The sequence below is a fragment of the Homarus americanus genome, unplaced genomic scaffold (genome assembly GCF_018991925.1).
Source record: "Homarus americanus isolate GMGI-L3 unplaced genomic scaffold, GMGI_Hamer_2.0 scaffold30108, whole genome shotgun sequence".
Taxonomy (NCBI): Eukaryota; Metazoa; Arthropoda; class Malacostraca; order Decapoda; family Nephropidae; genus Homarus; species Homarus americanus.
Window position 1 is genome coordinate 7,919,142 of NW_024748109.1, and position 27,773 is coordinate 7,946,914.

General features: G+C 42.8%; 2 protein-coding genes across 6 annotated transcripts in view; one reads left to right on the forward strand and one right to left on the reverse strand.

The window, feature by feature from the left end:
- LOC121880190 (ecdysone-induced protein 74EF-like) overlaps window positions 1–27,773 on the forward strand; it is a 207,993-nt gene that overhangs the window by 17,264 nt on the left and 162,956 nt on the right. For all 5 annotated transcript variants that reach the window (XM_042387327.1, XM_042387321.1, XM_042387325.1 and 2 more), the window contains exon 2: window positions 1,460–1,494. The gene's annotated coding sequence lies outside the window, so the exon portion shown is untranslated. The remainder of the gene's footprint in view (window positions 1–1,459; window positions 1,495–27,773) is intronic.
- On the reverse strand, window positions 1,708–27,526 carry LOC121880106 (U7 snRNA-associated Sm-like protein LSm11). Its single transcript, XM_042387162.1, has 5 exons — window positions 27,350–27,526; window positions 23,107–23,182; window positions 22,360–22,475; window positions 10,875–11,013; window positions 1,708–2,349 (listed from the first exon to the last, which is right to left on the reverse strand). Exons 1-5 carry the CDS (start codon window positions 27,524–27,526, stop codon window positions 1,793–1,795), a joined length of 1,065 nt encoding a protein of 354 aa, XP_042243096.1. The 3' UTR covers window positions 1,708–1,792.

A 27,773-nucleotide genomic window follows, 5' to 3' on the forward strand; every position in this document is an offset into this window, starting at 1 on the left:
CTTTTACTCTCTCTTTTCCTCCTTTCACTAGCCCCACCCCACCCACAGTCTCCCCCCACAACCCACTCCCCCACACTCTCCCAGCGAAGTCTTGTTGCCAGGGTGTGGTAGGGAAGGAGGCTGGGACCTAATCGATGGCAGGCCACTACACGACCCGGAACGCATCTTTAACATCAAGGTTACGTCGTGGAGAATTACTTCTTCGGTGGGGGGTGGTGGTGGGGGGGGGGTAGAGGGAGGGAATGGGAGGAGGAAGAGGAGGGGGTAGGTTAGGTTGTCATAATATATATAATGTATATAATGAAGGTGTTTGGTTGTCAATAATAAATCCTAGTTTCTCTCAAATTCTCAGATTATATAAATTATATTAATTTTTATCCCCCTACTCTGCCTGAGCGTACGTCCGTCTGTCGCTATGTACTTATGTCTGTCTGTACGTCTGTCTGTCTGTTCATTCGTCTGTCCGGAAAACCTACCTGCATGTTGTTGTTACCTGATGTATGTAGAGAGAGAGAGAGAGAGGAAAGGGAGAAGATTGTAGGGCCAGAGAGAAGAAAAGACAGGAAAAGAGGATAAGGAAATAAATGAAGGAAGGAGAAAAGAAAGACAGGTCACCAGTATTCCCAGCACGCTGACTGCCATCTTACACCAGGCGTCCCAACGAGGAGGGAGGAGGAGGGGGAGGAGGTGGAAGACGAGGGGAGAGGAGAAGGAGGTGGAAGCAGAGGGAGGTGGAAGAAGAGGGAAAGAGGAGGAGGAGGAAGAAGAATAAGAAGAAGAGGGGTATTTAGAAGAGGAAGAGGTGGTGGAGGGAGGTGTAAAGGCGTAGAACCCCCCCCACCCACCCCCTCCTCTCCTTCGTTGTCTGGAGAGGGAGGGATATAGGTAAAGAGGGAGCCGTAGGTAGGAAAGGGGGAGATAGGTAGGTAGGAAGACGTAGGGGGAGGAGGGAGAGGGAGAGGGAAGAAACAGGTCAGCTTTAACTCCAGCACATGACATCCTGGAGCCACCCCCTCCCTTCCCTTCGTCTTAGACATGCTGGAGAGGGTGAGGGGAGAAGGAAGGAAGGAGAGAGAACATTGGAGGGCGAGGAGAGAATGAAGGGAGAGAGAGAGAGAGAGTGGATAGAGGAAGGAAGGGGAAGAGAGGAGAGAGATAAGGGTATACAGGGAGAGAATAGGAGAAGGTAGGATGGATGATAAAAGGAAGGGGAGGGAGAGGACGAGAGAAAGTAAGAAGAGAGAGAGAAGGAAGGTGGGGGTAAAAAGAGAATAAACATGTCGAGAAGAGGAAGAGGAAGATCAGAGAGAGAAAAGAGAATAAGGAAAAAGTAAAGACGAGAGAGAAAAGAATTGTGGAAGGATGATCAGAATGTGTGTCTGTGTTGTGTCTGTCTAAGTATTTTCCATTTATCCAACTTGTGAACGATAAACTAACACCCAATTATATATATTTTCAGGAAGTGACCAATACACGAACATTTCTGAAATTAAGGTAAGTTAAAAAAAAAAGTTACGATCTTTTTCTTTTAACCTTAAGATCAATCGTAAGTTTATTTTGATCGTAAGTTCACGCTACCACTTGAAACTTTAATCTTAGACTATGAGGATTTCCAGAGGTATTAAGTGTACTCGAATATGTAAGTGGTATTGGAGAGATTTTTTTTTTTGAGGAATAAAAAAAAAAAAAACTTCTGTATTCCTATTATTTTATTTTTTTATTTTTTGGGGGGAAGATATATCGATATATTCTTTTTTATCTGACATTATTTTAATAGATCGTGTGCAGCACTTCAATCAGGCTGAGGTTTATCAGCTACTGCAATTAACACTACATTCTCGCCTCTGATGAACAACTGATTTACGTGGCGCTTTCTGATCTCTCTCTTCATCCTCTTCCTCACTCTCTTCTTTATCTCTCCTTCTTCTGTCTCCCCCTCTTCTTCTTTTTGCTTCTGAGGGTGGGCTGGTGGTGGGGGTGGTGCTCCTTGTCGACCTAGTTGGAGTCTGCGGGCGTCTTGAGTGTCGCTGGTAGAGGGGTTTTCCGTCGTCACACGTACAGAAGCCCTCGCCCTTATCTCCGTCTCCCCCAGCCTGCTCCTGCTGTCGCCATACACAACACGTTTACCACCTTCTGCTCCACCTGACTCTCGCACCTTTCCACTTCCACCACCAGATGGCCCAGCGTCCTCAGTGTCTGGTTTAGTCTTCCTAGTGGTCGTTCCCTTTCGCGTCTTGGTCCTTGTCTCGAGGTCGTCTGAGTCGTCCGAGTCGTACGTGTCAGAGGACTCGTCGCTGGAGGAGTCGTGGATGGTCAGGTCACCCACGTTGACGAAGTGAGTCACGTCACCTGCACGAAGAGAAGGACGGTGTCAAGGGTCATGTTGTGGAATGATATTGTATTTAATGACACACACACACACACACACACACACACACACACACACACACACACAGTAACTTTTGTTGTTGTTATGGTACGACCTTGGTGGGGTACGTCTGCGGTACAGCAAGTTTAAGATCCTAGTCATGTTACCTCCCTCCCTCCCTCCCTCCCTCCCTCCCTCCCTCCCTCCTTCCTTCTTTCCTTCCCCCGGGAACTTCAGGAGTACGATGAGACACCTCTCCCCCTCCCTCCCCATGCCCCCTCCCTCTAACATGGGAAGGTGAAAGAGGGATAAAGACAACGAAACAATACTCCTTGCTCCTGTCCTTCTGTTAACCACTCCTGCGTCATATTCACATCCTTCGTACCTCCTGAACTCCTGAAGGGGGTAATGGTAGGAGGAGAGGGGGGGGGGAGACTTACAGTTGTGTTCAGGTAATTGTCCCATACGTTCAGGTAATTTTCCCAGTCATTTAACCATTCGTGCGTTCAGCTAGGCGTTACTCGTGTTCAGTTAATAGCCACTTGGCGTGCAGTGTGTGTGTGTGACCACCCTGAGTGACTGTGAACGCGGTTGACGGATTTAGAAAGGGAAAGAATTAATGAGAAGACAGACACGAGTCCTCTTCTTCCTCCTTCGTCAGTCTCCTCCTTTTCCTCCTCCTCCATCAGTCTCCTCCTCTTCCTCTTCCTCCGTCAACCTACTCTACTTCCTCTTCCTCCTTCTCTTCCTCACCAACCTTCAAGAACCTCGGGATGATGAAAAGAAACTGTGGGGGGTCCTTGCTGGCTGGGTCCTTGCTGGCTGGAAGTGGTGGAGGTAGGGAAGAGGGATGAAGGGAGGAGGAAGAGGATGAGCTTGGGAATGTTTTGATGGGGAGGGGGGAGGGGTGATAGAGGCAGGCCAGTTTAGTACCTAATACAAGGAGTAATGTTTTATTCTACGTCTCCCCCTCCCCTACCCCCCAACACCCCCTCCTCCCGTGTTTATTATGGTGTGTACAAGGCCGAAGATCTGTACATCTTGTCACTCGTACATGAATGGTCTATCATGTACACACACACACACACACATATTTGTATACATACATGTGTATATGTTGTGTATATACAGGCGATTCACTTATATATTTACACCCATACACAATACGTAGATACACAAGACATACATACTTATGAACATACATACATGTCTACATACGATATTCATACACTGACACACACGAGTATGGGGTCCCTGTGTGTGTGTGTGTGTGTGAGAACAATGGAGCGAGAGTAAGAGGAGTCCGGCGGCAGCAGCGAAAGTGTGAAAGTGACAGCAGATGATACAACAGCAGGCGTGGCACAGCTGCAGCAGAAGGCGTGGCACAGCTGCAGCATCAGGCGTGGCACAGCAGCAGACGTGGCACAGCAGCAGCAAGCGTGACACAGCTGCAGCAGAAGGCGTGGCACAGCAGCAGGCGTGGCACAGCAGCAGCATCAGGCGTGGCACAGCTGCAGCAGAAGGCGTGGCACAGCAGCAGGCATGCTTTGTAGCACCAGGCGTGGCTGGCTGCGGCAGAAGGCGTGTAGCACAGCAGAAGGCGTGGCACAGTGGCACCAGGCGTGGCACAGCTGCAACATCAGGCGTGGCACAGCAGCAGCATTAGGCGTGGCACAGCAGCAGCATCAGGCGTGGCACAGCTGCAGCAGAAGGCGTGGTACAGCTGCAGCAGAAGGCGTGGCACAGCTGCAGCAGAAGGCGTGGCACTAACAAGCAGTATAGGATCACCGCTACTACTACCACGACCAACACCACTACCTATAATAACAGGTGCAGCACCACCAGCACGCATCACCCACCACCATCGACATCCAGCCCCCATCATAACTACTACCATTATTTCCACCATCATTATCATCTACTCCTTAACCATCACCAACCACCACCACCACTCTCACCCCTCCTCCACACCATCATCTACCAGCACCACTCTCACCTCCTTCCCCACCACTATCACCATCCTTACCAGCACCACAACTCCCATTACATTTCACTTCCCACCATAACCACCATCACTACCCCTCTTTCCTTCCCCTTCATCATCATCCTCCACCAACACTCCCTCCCTTCCCTCCCTCTCCAGTCATTTACCAGTCTCTCCTCCCTCACCACCACCACCGTCATCACCACCAGCAGGAGGGAGTGAGGTCGTCTCCCTTGACACAGTGATCGTGAACTTGGCCAGGGAGGAGCGGTGGTCTTGGCCCAGATCTGGCCCTCCTCCTCCTCCCTCACCCCCCCCTTTCTACCTTGGCCTGCAGACACCTCCAAAGGCCTACCTCCCACCCCCTTCACCACCCCCATTACCCCCCCTCCTCTACACCTGCCTTAGGGCGTGGATGGTGTACCGATTCCGACAGGTAGGGGAAAGGTAGAGAGAGGAAGGTGAGAGAAGATGGAAATGACGATGGAGAGACAAGTCTTGAAAGGAGGAGGAGAAGAGGAAGAAGAAGAGAGTGAAGACGTAGAAGGAAGAAGCAGGAAGAAGAGAGTAATGAGAGGAGACAAGCCAGAAGCTGCAGCATCCACAACACCACCCTGACACAGTTCACACACACACACACACACACACACACACACCACTGGAGATTGAGGCCGCCACATAGGCTTTATAGAACACTACTAGCGACCTCTTGAAGAACACTACTAGCGACCTCTTGAAGAACACTACTGGCGACCTCTTGAAGAACACTACTAGCGACCTCTTGAAGAACACTACTGGCGACCTCTTGAAGAACACTACTAGCGACCTCTTGAAGAACACCACTAGCGACCTCTTGAAGAACACTACTAGCGACCTCTTGAAGAACATTACTAGCGACCTCTTGAAGAACAAAAACAAAGACAATCTACTCGTCTACCAACACACACAGAGGAGCAGTGAAGAACAGTGTTATCTACCCAATCCACCGCCGCGGGGACGAGCAAACAAGACGATTCACTAGCCTACAGCGACACCACTACCTACCACCACAGCCACCCACCACCACAGCCACCCACCACCACAGCCACCTACCACCACAGCCACCACCACCACACATACCTACACCACATACCTACCCACCACAGCCACCTACCACCACAGCCACCTACCACAACCACCCACCACCACATACCTACCACCACAGCCACCTACCACCACCCACCACCACAGCCACCTACCACAACCACCTACCACACCTACCACCACAGCCACCCACCACCACAGCCACCCACCACCACAGCCACCCACCACCACAGCCACCTACCACCACAGCCACCTACCACCATCACCATTTATTTACCCCCATCATCACCTATTATAACCTACCACCACCATCATCATTCACCATCACCACCATTATTTAAAACTACCATCACCTACCACCATTATTTACCACTATACTATCACCTACCACAAACTACCTACCACCATCCACCACCTACCGAGTCGACTCAAGGTTTTAAAGGAGAAACTCTTCATATTTAGGAAGTCGCCTTGTTCGACGCCAGTGCCTCCTCCCCCATCTCAAGGCTTCGTCTCAAATAATTCCACATTAGATTTTTTTCCCCTTAACTAGAGACAGGTAATGAAGGTTAAGTCACTTATTTTGACACCATTTTGGGTTAGGTTAGGTTAATGTTTACATGGTAAGAAGAGATTCAGTTATGGGGGATTATTTGAAGAAAGTTTTGAACGAGGTATTTCGAACGTTCAAAATAAAGTCCCTAACCTAACCTAACCTACCCTGACCTAACCTCCCCTAACGCCATATCAGGTGTTTCGGACGTGGCCAACTCTGATTTGATCCCCCTTGTTTATAGAATCGGACGAGACAGGTTAAATCCGGTCCTGGTCTTCCGGACTTGCGAACCAAAAACACAACTGCGTCATGATAAAGTCCAACTCGTGTGTGTGTGTGTGGTCCGGGTAGCGGGGAGAACCTTGCTGGAACACCACAGCTTTCACTCCCTACGCCCCTCCCTCTGGCCTCCCTCCTTCCCTCTTCCCCCTCTGGCATCCGTCCCTCCCTCCTTCCCTCCTGGCCTCCTAACCACCCTCCCTCAGGCCACACCCTCCACGGGCGTTAAATCTGGCTATTTTTCGCCAAATTGGTCATTACCGCGCCAGGGAACTGTAATCTGTCGCTGACTTCTGCCTCGTGTAGCGCCACTTTCGCTTTGGTTCTGCCACCCCCTGAGAGAGAGAGAGAGAGAGAGAGAGAGAGAGGTTGTTGATATGCAATACACACCTGCTAGACTACTTGAACATACATAAAGGGGGGAAGGTGTATACATTTAGCACACCTGTACTGTACACAGCTGCTCGTTGGTGCCGCCGCTGTGCCTCTCTCTCAGGGGGGGTGGGATAGGTACTCCTCCCTTCCCCTTATCAATCACCACCACCATCACTACTACCTAACCTAACGAAACCTCTACTATCCCCCAAACGACCCCATGTCCCCACACCCCCTCCCCTTGCCTCTCTCTCCCCCTCCCCTTACTCACACCCCCTTGTCTCTCTCCCCTTCTGCCCCCTCCCCCTACCCCACAGTACAGCGTGATGACGTCAGTAGAACACGAAGCTTGAGAAAGCCACTTGGACCTCCCGTGTTCTAAGACAGAGAACACGGCTAATCCAGACGGAATCCGCCCCTCCCTCCCCCCTAAAAATGAAACCCTTTACAATCCAGCAAGCTTAAAAAACCTATATTGCGAATTTCTTTTTATGGGGGAGGGGGGGATTAAAATAGGGGGGTAGGAAGCAGGCGAGAATAGGGGAGTAGAGAGGTAGGTAGGGAGGGACGCAAGGCAAGATAGGTAAAGAGGATAGGACATGGATAGTCTTGAATAGGTTATGTTAGGTGTGTGTGTGTGTAAGGATCATCTGACTTATATAACGGCGGCAGAGAGAGAGAGAGAGAGAGAGACCACTGTTTTTAATCTTCCTCCCCCCACCCTCATCCTAACCTCCCCTGCTCCTGCTCCCCCTCACCTCCCCAGTTAGTTTCCTTTAGGTATCCTCATATACAACTCCTCCCACCTCACTTGGATAATCTCCCCTCCGCTCCCCATCCTAGCAACGCCACTCCCCCTGGGGTTACCTTGACCTACTTGTTGAAGAGCGCTCGCGTACACACACACACACTACTGCCCAACATGAGAGAGAGAGAATACACCTAACTCTTGGAATACGATGACTCAAGAGGTTGTCACAGTACCTAACCTAACCTCACCACAAAAAAAAATATGAAAACAAAAATAACACGAGAATTACGTTGCTAAAATCCTCGATGGAAAAAAACCCACAACAAAAAATATTAAAACTTACGACATATATATATTTTTTTCCTGCTGCCAAAGTTTCTCATGAGTTTGCTTATACTTTTGGTTATTGTTGAAACTTTTTAATACTTTTATAAATCTCTCGCCTGTGGGGTAGTGGTCAGAGAAAGTGAAGCACGTGTCCTTGGCTGGTGGTGAAAGTTTAATGGTGAAATGGTGATCCTTGGCTGGTGGTGAAAGTGAAAAAAAAAATAATAATATCGAAGTAAAAAGGAAGAACAGAAAAAGAAGAAGAAAAGAAGAACCCACTTAAGAAAGAATGATAAGGACAAAGCAGTGAAAGTAACAAAAGTGAAAGTAATTTATAAAGACGGAGAAACTTTTCCTTGGGGGGGTTTCCATGTTAGAAAGTGGGTATTAGTAAAGGACTCACCGTTCAGGATGTTGGTGAGGTGAGGGGGGAGTGGTGCAAGTGAGAAGGTTGGGGGAAGGGGGGGTGGTGAGGAGGGGGGGGGTTGATCTTGACCTACATTAGCGCATGCGTGGTTCACTAACGCCAAGGTGAGGTACATTACTAACAATATGCCGTCACTAACACATCCACCCTTACTGTCATCATCATCAGAGAAGCAGCTTAACTTCACCCCCGTCTGACACACACACACACACACACACACTGCCGACAACAGCTGACACAACCTCTGTTCTTCCTCGTTATTTATTTAGTTATTTATCCGTATGTGATCAAGTCTCTGTCAATCACCCCGACTGCTCTCTCTCACTGGTATATTGCAGTAAATGTCGTCTGTATCTTGTGAATAAACCTTCAGTGCACCTAACCTAACCTCACCCAACCCCATGCTAACCTAACCTAAACCAACCCCATGCTAACCTAACCTAAACCAACCCAATGCTAACCTAACCTAACCTAAACCAACCCCATGCTAACCTAACCTAAACCAACCCCATGCTAACCTAACCTAAACCAACCCCATGCTAACCTAACCTCACCCAACCCATAACCTAACCTAAACCAACCCCATGCTAACCTAACCTAAACCAACCCCATGCTAACCTAACCTCACCCAACCCCATGCTAACTTAACCAAATGCTTTCCTAACAACTTAACCTAAACTCCCTCCTATACGGTAGCGATAAGGTGTTTAATCATCAGGTCAAATTAACTAGGGTGTCTAATCTTCAGGTGACCCCCATTAGCCTAACTATAGACGCGTCACCATTATAACCACCCCAGTTACCTATTAGTAAATATTGCAGGTATTTCTCGCCCTACAAACACCTGTATTATTTACTGTCAGTACAGGTGGGAATAAACTTAGTGTATCACATTTTTTGTGCAATATTTACATACCTGTCATTTACTGAACAGGTGTGTAGGAAACGGCCATGAATTGGTAAGTGTGTGTGTGTGTGTGTGTGTGTCCTTCCTTTCAGTTACGTAATTATGTCAAGGTTATACGTAGTAAATAATTAATTAACTTTAAGAACTACATGGAAGGTATAAATTTTAATTCTTGCATAAATAAAGACGTAATAGACAACTTCATATTTCTTAAACAAATAATTAAAATAAAATAAATAAAAAATTCGCGGGAAATACGACTTTAATGGCAACACCACAATTGCCAGGAGTCGCAGGAAAATACAACTTATACTGGCAACGCATTTGACCTTGACCTAATTTGTCCCCTTTTGCCAGGTAATTCAAGTGGTCAATTTGTTTGGGTGAGCGTGTAATCACCACCCCTCCCCCCCCCCTTCGTCTGACTCCTCGCGACCAATCACAACATTAGATTCGATTTTTATTATGGCATTCCTGTGGAGCTAGAGTTACCAACGATTGTTTTTTTCCATTATTTTTCTAGTCTCATTACTTTTTTATTTCAATACTTTCCCGGTAATATATATTTTTTGTAGGATATTATACGTTCTTGTTTGGTATTTTTATTTAATACTTTGAGGACATAATGTTTTACTTGACAGTTTCTTGCGTGTGTAAATACTATCAGTGTAAATTATAGTTACTATATTATCACCATCATCATTTTCACTATTAATCATCATCATCATCACTACTCGTACGACAAATCTCAAAATTCACCATATCGATTCTCAAATGTTAGTATATATTGCGAGTCGTTACCCTTCTGCACCACAACACCAATCCGAGAATCCATTATTTGATCGTAGACTGAGGTAGATATTGAGTTAAGGGGGAAATATTAATTTAGTAACTACTGAGAATCCATCTTGGTGTCGTTAAGTTGGGGGTCGTCTTGAATTACAAGGGGAAATTAGACACAGATGACCATGACCGTGATATTACTCCCATAGCAACCAAGAGGGGTAGAATCGATACGAGGAGGGACTTGGAGGGCGATCTGAGGAAGAGCCTGAGACTTTGAGGGTGACCTGACAGACCTTGAGGACAACCTAGGGGGGGGGGACGGACAAGGACAGAAGGAGTAACCCACTACTGTAGGAGTAGCCGAAGGAGTAGTAGCAGTAGCGTCATCACTTGTTTGTCGTAGTGGCTGCCGCGCTCCAATACGCAGCTGGGGGGTTGGTAGTGGTCACACACACAGCCCTTATCCCTCCCCCTTACACCCCTGACGCCTTATAACCTTGCTACACTTATCCCTCCCCCTGACCCTTATTCCTCCCTTACACCCCTGACGCCTTATAACCTTGCTACACTTATCCCTCCCCCCTGACCCCTTATTCCTCCCCCTTACACCCCTGACGCCTTATAACCTTGCTACACTTATCCCTCCCCCCTGACCCCTTATTCCTCCCCCTTACACCCCTGACGCCTTATCCCTCACCCCAGAACCCTTTCACCAACCTTCACCATTACCTGACGAAGTTTACCTCAGAGTTGCTTCAGGAAGACCTTGGCAACGTTCTTGTGGGGACCAGTAGGTGTGATTCCTCTGTCCCTTGTCGTTCACCCTGAGTTTTTTCTTCGTCTTTTTTTTTTTTTTAGCTCTCTCTCAAGTTAGGTTGGGTTAGGTTAGGTGGGCTTAAATTAGCTTGGCTTATATTAGGTTAGGCTGTAACTTATATTAGGGTAGGTTAGGTTAGGGCGTTTAATCAACAGGTGAACATAAGCTGGGGTGCCTAATCTTCAGGTGTAACTCCCCGCAACACCTACTGTACCTAGGGCCGGCGCCTTGCACTTGAGCTTCTTCTGGAACACCTCGTCCACATCCCTCAGTGCCAGGTTCCAGTGCTTGTCGAAGGCCACCACGTAGCCACTCAGAAGCCCTCTTACCTCACTCTGGTTCCTCGTGTACACCTGCTCAGGGAGTGGGAGAAAAGAAGGCGTTTTACTCATGAAGGAGGAGGAAGAGGAAGAGTGTCAGCAAGAGGAGGAGGAAGAGGAGGAGAACATGGTGGGGGAACAAGGTGTGATGAAAGACACAGACAAGAAACTCAATAAAAGGAAGAGGTGGAGGAGTGTCAACAAGAGGAGGAAGAAGTGGAGGAGAAGGAAGAAGTAGAGGAGGAGAACAAGGTGTGAAGAGGAGGAGGAGAACAAGGTGTGAAGAGGAAGAGGAGGAGAACAAGGTGTGAAGAGGAAGAGGAGGAGAGGGAACAAAGGTGTGAAGAGGAGGAGGAGAACAAGGTGTGAAAGAGGAAGAGGAGGGAGGAGGGAGGGGAGAACAAGGTGTGAAGAGAGGAAGAGGGAGGAGGAGAACAAGGTGTGAGAAGAAGAGGAAGAGGAGGGAGGAGAACAAAAGGTATGATGAAAGACATAGACCAAGAAATGTACACTAAGCAGGAGAGGGAAAGAAAGTGTGAAGGAGAGAGAACGCACACACACGAGGGGGGGTCTTAATGTCACTCACACACACACACACACTGACGAAGGAGGACAAGGTGGTGTGTGTGTGTGTAAGGAGCCTAAGGCCATCTGGACAATATATGTACCCTTGAAGTAGTAGTATACATAGGAGAGTTAAATCAGTGCCTCACACACACACACACACACACACACACACACACACACACACACACACACACACACACACCTGTCTATGTCATATATAATCTACACATGTTATAACCAGTCTTATCTCCTATACACACCTGTTGTAACCTGCCCACACCTGTCTATACCTGTCCAGGGAAAACTCTCCACTTTATACCAGAATTTGATGTGGGTAACAGATGTAATTTTCACCTTTCGCGTCATTAAGGCACTGACCTCAGATGTGTGTGTACAGATGTTATGTTGTCAGGTGTGTTGAGACGGTACGGTGTAATATATAGATGTATATAAATGTTGATAGATGATTTATATAATGGAGATGGTGTTTCTATTGGTGATTCACCATTGCGGTTTCTGACAGGTGAGGGGGGGGTTGGTAGTTAATCACAAGGGTGACCACACCACATACAGTATCGTCACCATATATTGCCTCGTGTCACATCATCACCACACCACTACATATTATCACCACCTATACTACATATCACCACCACCACTACACACACCAACATTACACATCACCACCATTACATATCATCACCACCACTACATATCAACACCAGCTGTATCACCTATTCATTAACCTCCCCTCCACCCCCCCTTAATCAGCTAACCTCGGCCTTGCTCCCTCCCACCTCCCTCCACTAGATTTCTTTGACATTGAGGCAACAGCAGAGGCATGAAGAACAGCAAATGGGGCAGCACAGCCACCAGCAACAACAGGTACAGCAGCACAGCATCCTGGAGTATGCCTGTTGCCATAGTTACCGCCGTCAAATGTAAACAAACAAAAAACATGGCAGTGATACCCCACCGTTGGTCTCTGTTGATCTCTCTCTCTCTCTCTCTCTCTCTCTCTCTCTCTCTCTCTAACAACAAAGCCAAACACTCCAACAAAATGCGCATACAACCTCCAAAACAAACACACAACACAAGGACCTCCCTCCAAAACAAAGACAGACCCAGCCAACACACATACACACAAACATTATACACCCAGGTACAAACACTTATGGTACACAGGTGTGCCTTAATACACCCTCACTCTTGTCTCGTCTTACACTCTACAACAACAACATTTTGCTTGTAGATTCTTATACGTTTTCGTTGTGATTTTTGTATTTTTTTGTTAGTTTATTTGCTATTATTATTGTAGTATAGTTGACATTATTATTATTATTACTCTTCTTCTTTTTTATTATTATTACTACTTCACAAATCACTGTACTCAAGGTAGTTATAATGTCACTTAACAGGTAACCCATAATTATTGTTAACCGGAAGTGAAATTATCTACCGTGTGCTCCCAGGTCGTGTACACAAAAACTCCTAAGTGAAAATAAAGGCATAAACGATTAATTTAAAGCGTAAGAAAATAAAGTTACATAAATGATACCTTAGAGTGAAATAGTTAAGTGTATTTCGTCATAATTTTTTACCTGGGAAATTCATTGTATTTTAAGTGTCTTTGTGAATCCGAACCCCAAATCAGTGAATCCGAATCCCAAATCAGTGAATCCGAATCCTAAATCAGTGAATCCGAATCCTAAATCAGTGAATCCGAACCCCAAATCAGTGAATCCGAACCCCAAATCAGTGAATCCGAATCCTAAATCAGTGAATCCGAATCCTAAATCTGTCAATCTGAACCCCAACACATGTCGAATCGAATAGCATAGTTCGGTTATCAGACCGATATTAAGATGAAGGAAAAACTTTTTTATCAACTTGAGTTTGATTTCCGAAATTGACATTGATGTTATTGTGAATATTTCTAACCATTAATACATAAGTGAGTATCATTGTGTATATTAATGTGTATAGTGATTTATATACGAGTGTGGTTTGCATAGTTGTGTATTAATAGTGCTGTTGTAATGTTTGTATTTGGCTAGTAGTACAGGTAGTAGTGGTGCTATTAGTAGTAGTAGCTTGGTAGTGATAGTAGTGGTGGTGGTGGTGAGAATGACCCAATTAATTGAATTGGTGGTGGTAGTAATTAATTGAGTAGTAGTAATTAATTGGTGGTGGTAGTGGTAGTGGTGGTAGTAGTAATTAATTGGTGGTGGTGGTAATTAATTGGTAGTAGTAGTGGTGGTGGTGGTAGTGGTGGTGGTGGTAGTGGTGGTGGTGGTAGTAGTAGTGGTGGTGGTGGTAGTAGTGGCTGGTAGTAGTATTAGTGGTGGTAGGATATTTAATTTTAAGGTAATAAAATGGCGGCGAAGGTGTGGCAATTAGGGGAGGATGGAGGCCAATGTAAAAAAAAAGTAGTACAGTAGTAGCATCACCTAATTATATACTATCAACTCCGCCCAACACCACACACACCGACCAATCACCATCCACCACGGCCCCCCATCAGCTAATTAACTACCACACGAGGGAGGCTAAGACACTGACCACGCCCTTCTTGACCCGCCTCTAATGTCGTCACCAACCAATCACACACCGACACATGATACGTTTCTGCCACTCACGAACCAGATTTTGCACTTGATAGCTTGTGTCTGGTGCAACAAGGAGCCAATCGTTAAAAGGTTATTTCCTTAATATTTAAAGTGTTGCTGCAGTTAGGAAGTGTTTTGTAACAGCGTATAAAGAGGTGGCTCACGGGGCAATCACTTGTTTTAACAGTAATCAAAACTTTAGCCACAACGATTTACACGATTTTTTTTCAGCTGGTTTTAGTTTTTGTTAGAAATACAATAGTGATCATCTGAAGATTAGACACCCCCCCTCCCTAGTTTATTTACACCTGTGATTGGCCATCCTAATGTGAATCTAACCTAACTTAACCTAACCCATCCTATCCTAACTTAACCCAACCTAACCTAATCCATCTCTGTTAAGTGTTCGACTACGCTACATTGCCGCTCCCACTGTCAACAAACTCGGCCGATATGTAACAGCTTCATCAATTTAACTTTATATTTTTTTTAACAATGCAAATAAGAGCTTGTGAGAGGTGGTTCACTTTATCTCTCTTTTAAACACTTCATTCACTTAACTTAGGACTTAAACACACTTTCCTGCACCTGCCCTCTCACCTCTCCCTCCACTCCCTTTGCTCCCCCTCTCACCTCTCCCTCCCCCTCTAAACTATCTCCACCTCCCTCCCCACCCAGCCCTCCTCTCCCTCCCTCCCTTCAGACTATCATAATAAAATATCTTGGCCCGTTAGTACAGGTGTCTCAAATGGACAGTTTCATAGCCGTTGTGATCAGAGCGCTTCAAGGTCGATTCCAATCACTTCTCCCTCGTGATCAGTTAATTCTCCTTCATTAATACGAGTCTCGGATCACCCCTGAAGGTTAGACACACACACCCCAGGTTATTTCACCTTTTAAAATTACCCCCTACCCCCCTCCCTTATGACCGTCCGAACCTAACCTAACTTAACCCATCACCGACCGAAGCTAACCTAACCTAACCCACAAGGCATAGCGTTAAGATAAAGTTAAATTATTAGTTCGGACAAAAGCTTGGGAGATAACTTTTTTTTCTTCTTTTTTTTTCCAAGTGATCCCTTCTCTCTCTCTCTCTCTCTCTCTCTCTCTCTCTCTCTCTCTCTCTCTCTCTCTCTCTCTCTCTCTCTCTCTCTCTCTCTCTCTCTCTCTCACACACACACACACACGAGTTACTCCCGTTGGTGTAGCTCAGCAGGTCAGGTCAGGTCAGTTGTCTGTCAGCTACACTTGTCTGGTTCCAGGAAGAAAAAGAGACACGCTACTATGAATAATTTGCCGAGTGAGAGATAATGAATGAGGTAGGATGAATCTACGATGAACCCTGCTGACGATTATACTGGTTTATATAGTTATGTAGCAGGTGTGGAGTGTGAGGCAAGTGTGGAGTGTGAGGCTGGTGTGGGTGTGGAGCGGGTGTGGGTGTGGGCAGGTGTGGGTTTTGGGCAGGTGTGGGTGTGTGGGGGGGGGCTGGGTGTGGGGTGGGGTGGGGGCTGGTGTTGGAGGGGGGAGGGTGGTATGTGTTTACAAATGTAGGGTGACTCGTGCAGATTACGAGGTGTGGATGTGGCAGAGGAGGTTGTGGTGGGGATGGATTTGAGATGGGTGTTAATAGATGGGGGGGAGGTTGCAGCTGGAGTGATGTAAGTGGGAAAGTTTGTGTGTGTGTGTGTGGGGGTGGGAGAGACGGTGGAGGAGGATGGAGGGAGGGTTGGGGAGATGCTCCATGACACGGTGGGGGAGGGGGTAAGGAGGTGAGTAGGCTGGGCGGGGTCCTAACCTTTACCCAGTGACCCATAACCAAGCAGCCCCTCCTACCTGCGACCCCTCACCCCCGACACTAGCCTCTGCACACACCTCCTGATGGGGTTACACCCCTTGCAACTCGCCCCCCCCTCCTCCTCCTCTTCCTCTCCCCTCCATTAGTGAAACTTTCTCCCAACCCTTCAACCTAAAATCAAATCCTTCCTCCATCGTCCCTCTAGCCAACAATCCCCCCCTCCTCTCTCTCTACCCACGACCTCCTCCTTCTCCTCCCCTTTTCAACTACGACCACTTTCACGACCTGGCCGCCGCCATTGTGTCATTCTCTATCCTACGACCCACCACAACCTAGAATCACTGTGTCGTCCTGTTATTACGACCCTTGTCACGACCTATCTACCCGTGTGTGTCGCCCTACGAGAGCTGCCATTCTCCAGGGTCTCACTAAACCCTGCCTCCCCCCCCCTTTCAAGATCACTTTCCCTCATCACGTTCTCTCAACCTTGTCTACCTGTGAGACCTCCACCTCTACATCCGCCCTCACTTCTCTCCTCCGCCCTCACTTCTCTCCCTCCTCCTCCACCTCAACATCTCCCTCACTCCTCTCCTCCTCCATCTCCCTCCCTCACTCCTCGTACTGTACCATCTTTACACCCTCCTTTCCTCCCTCCCCCATACTAACATCTTTCTTCCTCCTCTTCCTTCTCCTTCCTATTGCATTTCTGTCTCACGTTTCCTCCTCTTCATCTTCCTTCATTTTATCATCTTTACTTCTCTTACTCTTCCTTAACACTCTCCTCCTCCCCTTTGTCACAGTCTTCCTCTCCTCCTCCTCTGTTTTTCTTCACTACTTTAACTTAAGTGATAAAAAAAAAACTACGCGATTTGTTATAGAAAAAATATTGATTACAAAAAAATCCCCTAAAATAAACAACATTATTAAAGATCTAATTACCATATACATAAACAAAATAAGTAAATAAACCATTAAACAAGTAAACAAATATCTTATTAATTCCAAAGACAAGATTATGTTATAGAAGTTATTGAAAGATATAATATTTATGGCGCTCAACAAAACTAAATAAATAAAATCGTCTCAACAAGAAAAACTAACACCTAACCTAACCAAATATAAACTCATATACTAACCTAACTTAACACTACTCTAACTCATCACTACCCTAACTCATAACCTAACCTAACACTAATTCATTTTTGTCGACAATTAAAATGACAGACAATTAAACCTTGGTAAGACTATCTCAGTGATGTGACCTTTTATATACCCTGGTTTGTTATTAATGCAGATGACCTTTTGGTATGTATGTGGGGGTGGGGGGATTAGCGGAGAGGTCATCAATTAACGCCGCTTGATGAGTACGTATTAGTTTTGGGAGAATCCAATGAGTGGAAGTTTAATTGTGAGGTGAAGTATTGTTGCTATTACGTACTAGTGCTATTATTGTTATTACTATTATTACCTGTCTTTTAGTTAATCTTCTATGCTCTCTCTCTCTCTCTCTCTCAATTCCCCAGTCGTGTCTCTCAACATTTATTTTTTATATCATCTTTCTATCCCCAATTCCCTTTCATCACTTTATTTTTATCCCATGCACTTTCATTTCTCTTTTTATTTCATTTTCTCTCTCCTCCCCTATCAATCTCCTTCTTCCTCCCTCTTCTATCTCAATGTCCCTCACCTCTCAAGATCCCCTCCCCTCCCCCCCCCGTCTTCTAACTTTAAAATGCCAGGAAAATTAATTCAAATGTCTCTCCTCTCCACCCTCCCCCCTCCCCATGAGGTGTGGTTGTTGATTGAGAAGTGAGGGGTGGAAAGATATGGGAAGGGGTAGGAAGGGGTGGGAGAGGGTGGAAGGGGGGAGGGGTTAAGGTTGTTGGTTGGGAAGGGGTATGTGGGAGGGGGGAAGGATGGGTGTAGGATGGGATGAGAAAGATAATATGGAGGAGGGATTTGTATTAATTTTAAATGTTAATAACGTAACCTAATCTAACATTAACTAATTTTTAACCTAACAAAATCGAACCCCTTAACTTTTTAACCATGATAGCACACCAAAACTACACTGTGCAAGTCACTCAGAAAAACTACCTATACAAAATTATGTTGAAGAAATACGACGCAACGGACGATGGATTTTGACAACCCTACCGAGACAAGAGGAGACGCAACGTTCATTCTGAAATTCATCGATCACCCCATAGTAGATAGTCTTTTTGTGTGTGTGTACGTATAACGGTATCCAAGTCGTAATAATTATTCACTGTGTTTTAAAAGTTGTACTTCCCGGACGTATTCCCACTCGAAAATATACAGTATCTGGGCGTGTCTATTTTCTTGATACATGGATACTTAATGTAGCCCTTCAGTATGAGTGACTTGGAAGACTGACTACCAACACTGGACAGGTGAAATATACATCAAGATCGTAAAGGTTCCGCCTCACTAGTGCCCCCCCCCCCCTTCACATTCTCAAAAAACGAATCGAAAATTGAAAACAAGTTGAGGTTTTGTCTTCCTTGTTTAGTCCATAATGCGTTGGCTTAAAGTCCTCGGGGATAATTACGAGTCTTGTCTCTCTCTGTTGACAGCTGATGGGATTGCGACGTCGAGTACATTTACATATTCGATAATTTTAAATAATTCCAGGGTCTTTATGCTAGGTAATTCCGCATAATTATTACCGCTGTACTGTACTAGACAACTGGCAATAATTAAAGATTTTAGATTCTGTATATTTACGATAATTTTCACTGTGTTGACAAATGACAATTATGTATTGTCAACCACATTTACACATTTGATAATTTCAGCTTATTTCATCAAAAGAATAACCACCCTAACACTAATTTAACCTAACCGAACCTACTGTAACCCTAATTTAACATAACTTAACATCCCCCAAATAGTGTTAGGGTAGTTTAATCTTCAGGTGAAATAAGATGCGGTTGAGATTCTTCAGGTGATCCTATTCTTATAAATGACACTTGCCGATAATTCCAGGTGGGTGAGAGTAATTAGGTCACATTCTCCAGGAGGAAGCTGTCTCAGTCAGTCAATCTGTCCTGTTGTGACTTGTTGACACTTGTGTTGTGGGTTTAGTACACTACAAGACCCTCAGTACTCATCACCTCCACCACTAACATCACCACATCATCACCTGCTACCACCACTACTACTACCACCATCACCTGCTATCACCCTCAGTCTCAGTTCACCCTTACCCTCCTCTCCTTGGCCCTAAGTGAGACCATACCCTCCTCTCCTTGGCCCCTAAGTGAGACCATGCCACTCTCCTTATTTCATTGAGACCCTTACCTCCTCTCCTTGGCCCTAAGTGAGACCATGCCTCCTCTCCTTGGCCCTAAGTGAGACCATACCCTCCTCTCCTTGGCCTTAATTGAGCTCTGAACCCATCCCCTTAGCCCTAAGTGAGCTCTTAACCCTTCCCCTTGGCCCTAAACAAGCCCCTACCCCTACTATTTAGCCCCAGGTGAGGTCTCCCTACACATCAGATGGTCTGGGAGGACGGGCAGGTGAAAGTTGGTGCCTCACGCCCCTCTAGTTGTTGTTGTTGGTGACTGTGTGTGTGTCTGTGTAATGTTTGTAGCTGTTTTCTGTCATGTTGACTGATGTTTGTGACTTGACCAAAGAAACATGATTTAAGTTACCTTTACACACACATCAACTATTATTTCAGTTCCTATCTCTACCAACAAATCTAACTGATACACATAAGTTACGACACAACTGTGGTTTATCAAAAGATCTTAAGTTATACCTAGTACAGCATGTGGGAAATATAAAAAAAAAAAGTATCTAGATTGGTGTTACGCAAAAGTTTAAATACACTATATTTTATGTCATAAGAACTAAACTGGAACTCTCTCTACCTTAACCCACCCTGGTAAGGACACGGCCGCCTGCTCATGGATTCAACCTTGTGTGTTCTTCTGACGTCACTCCAATACCACAGATTTTTTGGGGGGAATAATTTAGGGTATTTTATTTTATTTTATTTTATCCTTTTCTCTATCTTACATTAAATATAACTCAGGAAATATACTGTCAATTTATGTACAAAAATTTCTATGCTCATTTGATAGGTATTAATTTTTCGTGTCGGTACAAATTCCGTATTTTTCGGTAGTACAGCACTGTACAGTATATAAATTCTGTATATTTTGTATTTTTCATATCAATAAAAGACTTTTGGAATGGTCACATTATATTGGGTACAGTATTTACAAAGCATGTACTACTGTATTACTCCCTCATAGTACAGTACAACTAAATGTACAACTGTAAGTGATGTTTTTGTAACTCTTTGTACCATTTTACTTCCTAATACAGGTAATTTGTATTAAGTTTGCTAATTAACCTACAAGCCATGTTAAATTTTAATTACCCTCCAGACCAAGTTGAATGTTAATTACAGTTGTCGTTACACTTTACCCGGGATGTTTCTCTTTAAAACATTGTTACATAAATACTCTTGTATATCATACATGGTTCTACATATATACACATTCATAATACATATACACTCATTTATGATACATACACACACTAACAGGATACACATTATATATATATACGATAAGAGATAATTATACACACACAGGTTAAACAAATATACACTTTACATATGCATACACAGGCAACAGCAAGATACAGATGGACTTGAGATACATAAAGGTAAGCCAGACAGAGAGATACACACACACACACACTCAATCAATCATGCTAACAATATACAAGACACTCGTACAACTTGTGCAACCTTTCTCCTCACCTCACCTCTCACTCACCCACACTTCAACAACAACCACGGTAAAGTCCTCCTCTTAAAAACACACACACACACACACACACACACACACACACACACACAGTCTAATCCTATAATCACATCTCAGTTATGTATGTGGTTTGTGCTAGGTTTTCAAGACCCAAATTTTGTCAGTATAAAGTTCTCACTCCTGACATCTTGGTTAGTGTGTGTGTGTGACTTAACTTTTACTGTACAGGTGTATAATTATCTTATTATTATTATTATTTTATTCATACAGTACTATTATCCTTACCTTATTATTACTACATTTGTTTTATTAACGAGAAGAGAGCAGATAAACTCTTTGTCTGGTCTTAATTATTTACATTGTGTTCAAATTTCAAGGTTTTGGTAAAAGTCATCAGTTTCTGTTGAACATTCACTATTAAGTTCCTAATACACCTGAGTGAATTACCCAAAAACTCATCACTAAACTTAACAAACAAATAATTTTAAATATTCAGGTTATTAAAGGACAGTATCTGCATAACACATGTTTAAATTTTCACACGAGATGCGGTTTGAATATTATATATATCCTAAACTGTACTATACTCTTTTATATAAACTGAATATATATATATATATATTTTTTATGGATAACCTGGTAAAAGATGAGACAAATGTCACTGTCAGATCTATACACCCAGGTGCCTCCTTGCCAAGTGTAGCCAAGATCCACTAAATATTGAATATGTAGATCTCATTACCTATAAATCTTACATTTCTGGGCCCTTGACAACCCTGCCCTGCTATTTTGCATCTGGAGTAATGACAGCCTCCTCCCCCACCCCATATATATATATATATATATATATATATATATATATATATATATATATATATATATATATATATATACTGTACTGTACTTAAATAAAATCAAAGACGATCTCATCAGTGCTGATTGTTGGTGTAAAATTGTCAGGGATCACAACTGTATTTGCCAGAGTCCCAAAGTCTGACATTAATAACTTATTAATGCACAGTGTGTGTGTTGCTTGGCCCTTCCCACAGTCACTCACTTAACTCTGAATAGTTATCTTTCGAACATAAAATGTTGTATGACCATTTTTTACACATACAATTTGTGTTAGAAGCCTGTATGAAGTGTTGCCCGCATGAAGTGCTGCCCCTGTAAAGTGTTGCCCCTGTGAAGTGTTGCCCACGTGAAGTGTTGAATAATGTTTTCTTTTTTTTCTCATCAATTTAGTAACCCCTTCTAAGACTACACCTTATATTCCTCCCACTTGACAGGGTTAAAGTGGGGGTAAACAACCTTTTCTTGAGTGATGGCCAACTGGGAACATCACAAGATCCCCATTTCAAACAAACACTGTACAGTACTTAAGAGAGAACGACTGACAGTGTATGAAGACAAGGCTGTGCTCCTAACACTCTGGTCACTGTAAGCAGTACAGTATAGTTGAGGGAAAATTATTACAAGACTGCGGTGGTGGTGTGGGGTCGGGTGGGATGGGATGGAGTGGGATGGGGTATGGCAGGGTGGGGTGGGGTGGAGTGAGCAGGGGAACAAGAGGATCTCCCCATTTTATAAATCTCACCTTGATCCTAATGTCCTTTTGCTGACAAGTGCGAAGGACGGCCAGAGGTCCAGTCATCTCCTCCATGCGAGTGAGAACGTTCCGAAGCCGCTTGCGACCACGACCTCTTATAGGCGCTGGAATAAAAGTAATTTCTTATGCTTTAAATGTTTTTTTTTATTTTTTGTTTTTTATAATCACAGTTTCACCACCATTAACAAACCTGGTGTTATGAATCAGTGTTAAAATTACTTGTGTCATTATTAACCACAATTTTACAGTCTTCTTGTGTTACCTGCCATAGCATTATTAAATTACCTTTGAGAATGAGGTGTTCAGAGCACTTAAAAGCATTATAAAAAAGGTTAAATGTACCAAAATGTTGTCATACTAATAATACTTTCCCTCTTTATTTCAGGTAAGACTGATTCCCCAAAACCTCAGGATATGTAGGTATAGTACTGTGATTTACACTTTGTTTTAGCCTACCAACTCTTTCCTGAGTATTCTCTAACAGACCCTCACAACATCGCCACCATTATATAGGTAAATAACTAAATATATTGTTGCGTTTATTCCACTGTAACTTTTTATAGTAATGTATTGTTATTTTCCTTTATGGTGAAATAACATTGCTCAGTACCAAGAGTGGGCTTTAAACACAAGGTAAAACTGTAATTAGAAACATGGTATTGTGATACATTGGGTACACTTAAAACAGTTCAAGGTAAGATGACCATTACAAGAAATAATTAGTGTCAGGTTTACCTTGGTCAGGTGTGAAGTGCCTCCCTGCAGGAATCTGGCGTGCCGCTGACTTGGGGATGCCTCCAGGGCCCAATACCTGTCAGGGGTAGGCAAGGGTCGGGCCGGGATGAAGCACTGTGTGTGTGTGTGTGTGTGTGTTTTGTTGTTTGTTGTGGTAGAGGCAGTGTCATGAGAAGTTGACAGTTTAACCCCTTGAGTACGATGGTGTTAACCCACTGAGTACAAGGACCTTACATTCATCGTACTCAAAGGGTTAGAACTAGTGTCAATATACTTAAAGGTTGTCATCGTACTTAAGGAGTTAAAAGCATCGTACTCAAAGGGTTACTGATACGGTAGCCAAGGTGTTAAAGTAATCATACTCAAAGGGTTAATGTAACTCAAAAGTCTCTGTAACAATTAGGTGACAAGGTTTCTCAGTTTGTAATGTGGGTAGGGTTATTTTGCCATCTGGTATTCACCCATTTAAAGAATATACTGTATCACAGGCTAAATAACCAGTACATACCATTACAGTTTGAGAGAGAAAACTTTATGGTGCAAAAAAAGAAAAAAAAAAGCTGTATTTTATAATTGGTTCACTATTATTAGATTTTATTTTTATTTTTGTTATTAATTCTTTTACCTTGTGCGTGAAAACAACGTATTGTATCGGTGAATAATTCTTCCTTTAATGAACAGTGTATACGTGTGAACATTCTCGTACAGTATCAGCGTAACAAAAGAACGTAGCTGCTATAAACACGTCGGACTTATTCGTAAAAACCTCAATATCATCGTGTGTGTGATCGCTAATGTCAAGGTTGTAGCTCATGGCCTCTCCAGGAAAAAAAAAAGAACGATAAATTACATATCACCATAAGAGGCGTAGAAAGTTTAAGCGAGTGTTGTACGCTTGATTACACTGCGCTTCAATGCACTGTTAGCTATCAGGGACGACTGTATGATACAATGTACAGTATGGCATGTCTTTGAAGAGTCTTGTGGAAGTTGTAGTGTGTGTGTGTGTGTACAAAGAATTATTACCAGTACTTTTACAATAAAACCAAATTCGTTGTCGTGGATATATTTAATTTTGTGCCGTAAAGAAGTGCATCACGTGTTCTTCCTATAATTAAGATCAATCCTCAATAAATTTTAAAGTTGCTTCCAAGACTAAAGATTACTGGGCTTGTGTAAATAATTCACAATAAATAAGACAAAGCGTAATACTGTACTGCATAATGACACACAGTTACATATCTGGGTTAGCGTTTAACTTATAATTAAAGTCAATCTATTTATTTGTAATTTGAAACCTATTGAGAAATTATCAATTCATCATGTGTCCAGTATGTTATTAAACTGAATCTTTTATTACATCATAACAATTATCAGAAATTTAACAGAGTTCGCCTACTGGCACATTGAGACAAAACCGACATCATTACATTAATGGCGACACTGACTATGATACGATGCCATCAGTGCCATGACCTCTGCATTAGCTGACATCAATATTGTCTCACAGGAAAGCTAAAAATAAGATTTTTTTTTTTTTTTTACTTTTTGTGGTTTTTGTTACTGAATAGAATTTTGAGATTCATATGAGACACACACAACTACTGATGACAAGAAATTCACTCAAAAACATGAATGACTTCTTTAATTCTTGACCAAACAATAAGAGATAGTATAGGCTAAATCAACAAGAGCTTTAGTTCAAATAAATCAACACAGATATAACTTACGAGTACATTTATGGTTGTTACCGCCTTAATCTTCAAATTCCCAAAGAAGGTAAAAGTTATGATAAGAAATTTCAATTCATAAAAACAGGTTGAGAAAATTTAAAATGAAAACTAATATTAAGTGAATCTTTTCTTTTTCCCTTTTTTTTATTGGAGGAAAAGTGTTAGCTACTAAAATAGGTGTTTAGCTACAGTGTGAGTTGTACCAAGGTGCAGTATCATATCCGTGTGAATATTGAAGAATTGTATCGCCAGCATCTTAGAGATAAGTTAGACATAAGCTATGCAGAGGCACAGAGATAGAAATTAAACCTCACAGTACTGTATAGAAAGTTAGACTCTGAAGAAACAGGAGGAATAACTGTACCAACTGACCTACACACTCTAGTACAGAAGAGGCTGCAGATTGAAATAATTTATTCAAGAGAAACAATAAAAGATTCAAATAAAGTCAGATATAATAACTACAAACTAAACTTCACCATTCAGTAAACTGTACAGTACAGTATAAGAAAGTTTAGAGATTGAACAAGTCAGATACAGGATAGAACAAATGCCAACTAGCTACCTGTAGAGTCCACAAGATAGTAAAAGTTAAGAGGCAAAGTTAGTCAACTGAAACAAAGCCAGTTATAACACCTGAACAGTGCAGTATACAGTATAAGCTTTACCTTAAAACACAAGCAAAGTAAAACAGTAATATAGAAAATATAAGTTACAGTAGTAGAGAAAGTAACACAAGTGTTGGAAGATGGTGGGCAGAGGCAGCCAGACCCTGACAGGTCATTGTTTGTCTAAATAATCTCTTTAGTAAGTCTTTATGATGGAGGGATACTTTTATTGATAATAATACACAGGATGACTTATGAGTGTAAAATACTGTAATACAAAAGTAGCTAAGATCTCAACTCTTAAGATTTTAAATATTCTTGATAAAATGCTTTATAAGACCTTATTGATTTCACAATAAATAAAGTTTACAATAAATATAATTTAAGTTGGATATATATGAAAGGGAAAAGACTCCCATTTTAAGTTTGCCACCTTAGTATTCATTAGTTGTGAAACACAGAACCAAATCCAGTCCCAAAGGAATCATTGATTTCAACAGACATTAACCTCAGAGTGATTCATTCCTGCTAATATCACACATTTTGATTTTATTCACCAAAGTCAGAAGACACAGAGACACACACAGCCTCTATATCATTCTTATCTTGCTCCAGCACTGGACATCCATTGCATAATGACAAATGTTTCAATGAAAATAAAAAAGAGAATACACTATTGTATTAAGGTGACAACCCTAAAATAGAGTTCCGTGGTTGACCTCTTCTAAATCTTTACCAAATACTGTAGTACTGTATTGGTAATCTTGTATTTAATGGTCATAAAACTATATGGGAGATGTATCTAAATAAATTACTAAAACATGTATTAAAGAATTGTATCCATTTTAGTCATTTATTAAGTAAACATCTCCCATATAGTTCTATGATCATTAAATATAAACATATACTTTACTTTTCTTTTCAGTAGACAAAATACATTGTACATTTAGCAAATACTCTTGTGTTCAATCATCCAACTCTTAACACTATCAATATTGTCAGCTGTAGCAAGACTAGATCAGTTGTCTAACACTATCTGTTGGTATTGAGTATCCCAGCATGTCTTTAATAATGTTACACATACCAAACCAGATCTCAATTAATTATAAAAACCTATGGTAAATTTGCATAAGTGAGCCCAACTCAATTCCTTAATTAAAACACGATTTTTGCATAGTTCATTCTATTCTAAGACACATTTCCTCTCTGGCATTTCCGTCGGAAATTTAGATTTTTCGAGTATTTTAATCGATAAAATTACCAACAATATTACAGTACTGTACTTGTTTAAAGTGGGGGTAAATGTGGGGTAAAATACTAAACATAACTATGAAAACCTGACCCAACGTTTACTAACTTGTAAAAATGTTAAGAATCACTTTTTTAAGAGTTTATGAATCCCTCATCTGAACACCAAAAACAGAAAACATCACCTACTAAACACCGAAAGCATGAATAAGGTAAACTTTCTTAGTTTCAGGATTATTAAAGGTTAGGAAACGTTAGGTAAGGTTTCCAAAGGTTTGTTTGGTGTTATTTTTAGTATTTTACCCCACATTTTCCCTCTACTTCAAAGCCCTGCCCACTTTAAACAAGTAATATCATTGGTAATTTACCAAAACTATATAAACTGTAAAGTCATTGTGTTAATTTGGTTAGTTTTTGCGTGTTATTATTAATGATGTATTGTGTGGCTACATCCTTGCATATTCATTTCATTCTTCTATCAGCAACCATCTACCACTGTTAATATCCAGTAATCAACAGGTTCAGCTAACTCGATTATTGAATTTATTAACAGATTCACCCAACCACCAGTACACAGCACAGCTAAACTTATCCGTACTACAGTATTGTGTAGTCGAGATCGATGGTTCTAGCGGTACACACACACACACTTACACCGGGAATATCTCGCACAACATTGAAGTTATGGCTGTGTACTGCTGTTCTGAAGCTGTTGAGATCTTCATACTCCTGGGCATCCGGGTCTGGGACTTGTACATCGGAAAAGGACAGAGCTTTATTGGGATCGAAGGTTGTAGACTTAAAGTTAAGCTCATCACTCGGCCCCGCCATGTTTACACTGAGGTGGCGCCGCTGTGGTGGCCAGGTGCTGCAACACGCGGCGCCCAGTTCAAACCTTGGAAATGGGAATCACCTGATAATTAGCCCCCCTAGTTTATTTCACCTTAAGATTAACGACTCTAACATTATCTCTAACAACCCCAGGTGTTTAATCATTGGGTGAAATAAACGGGCGAGGGCTATTCTGTCAGTAATCCGGATAATATTAATTTATATATAAGCGTTATTTCTATTATAT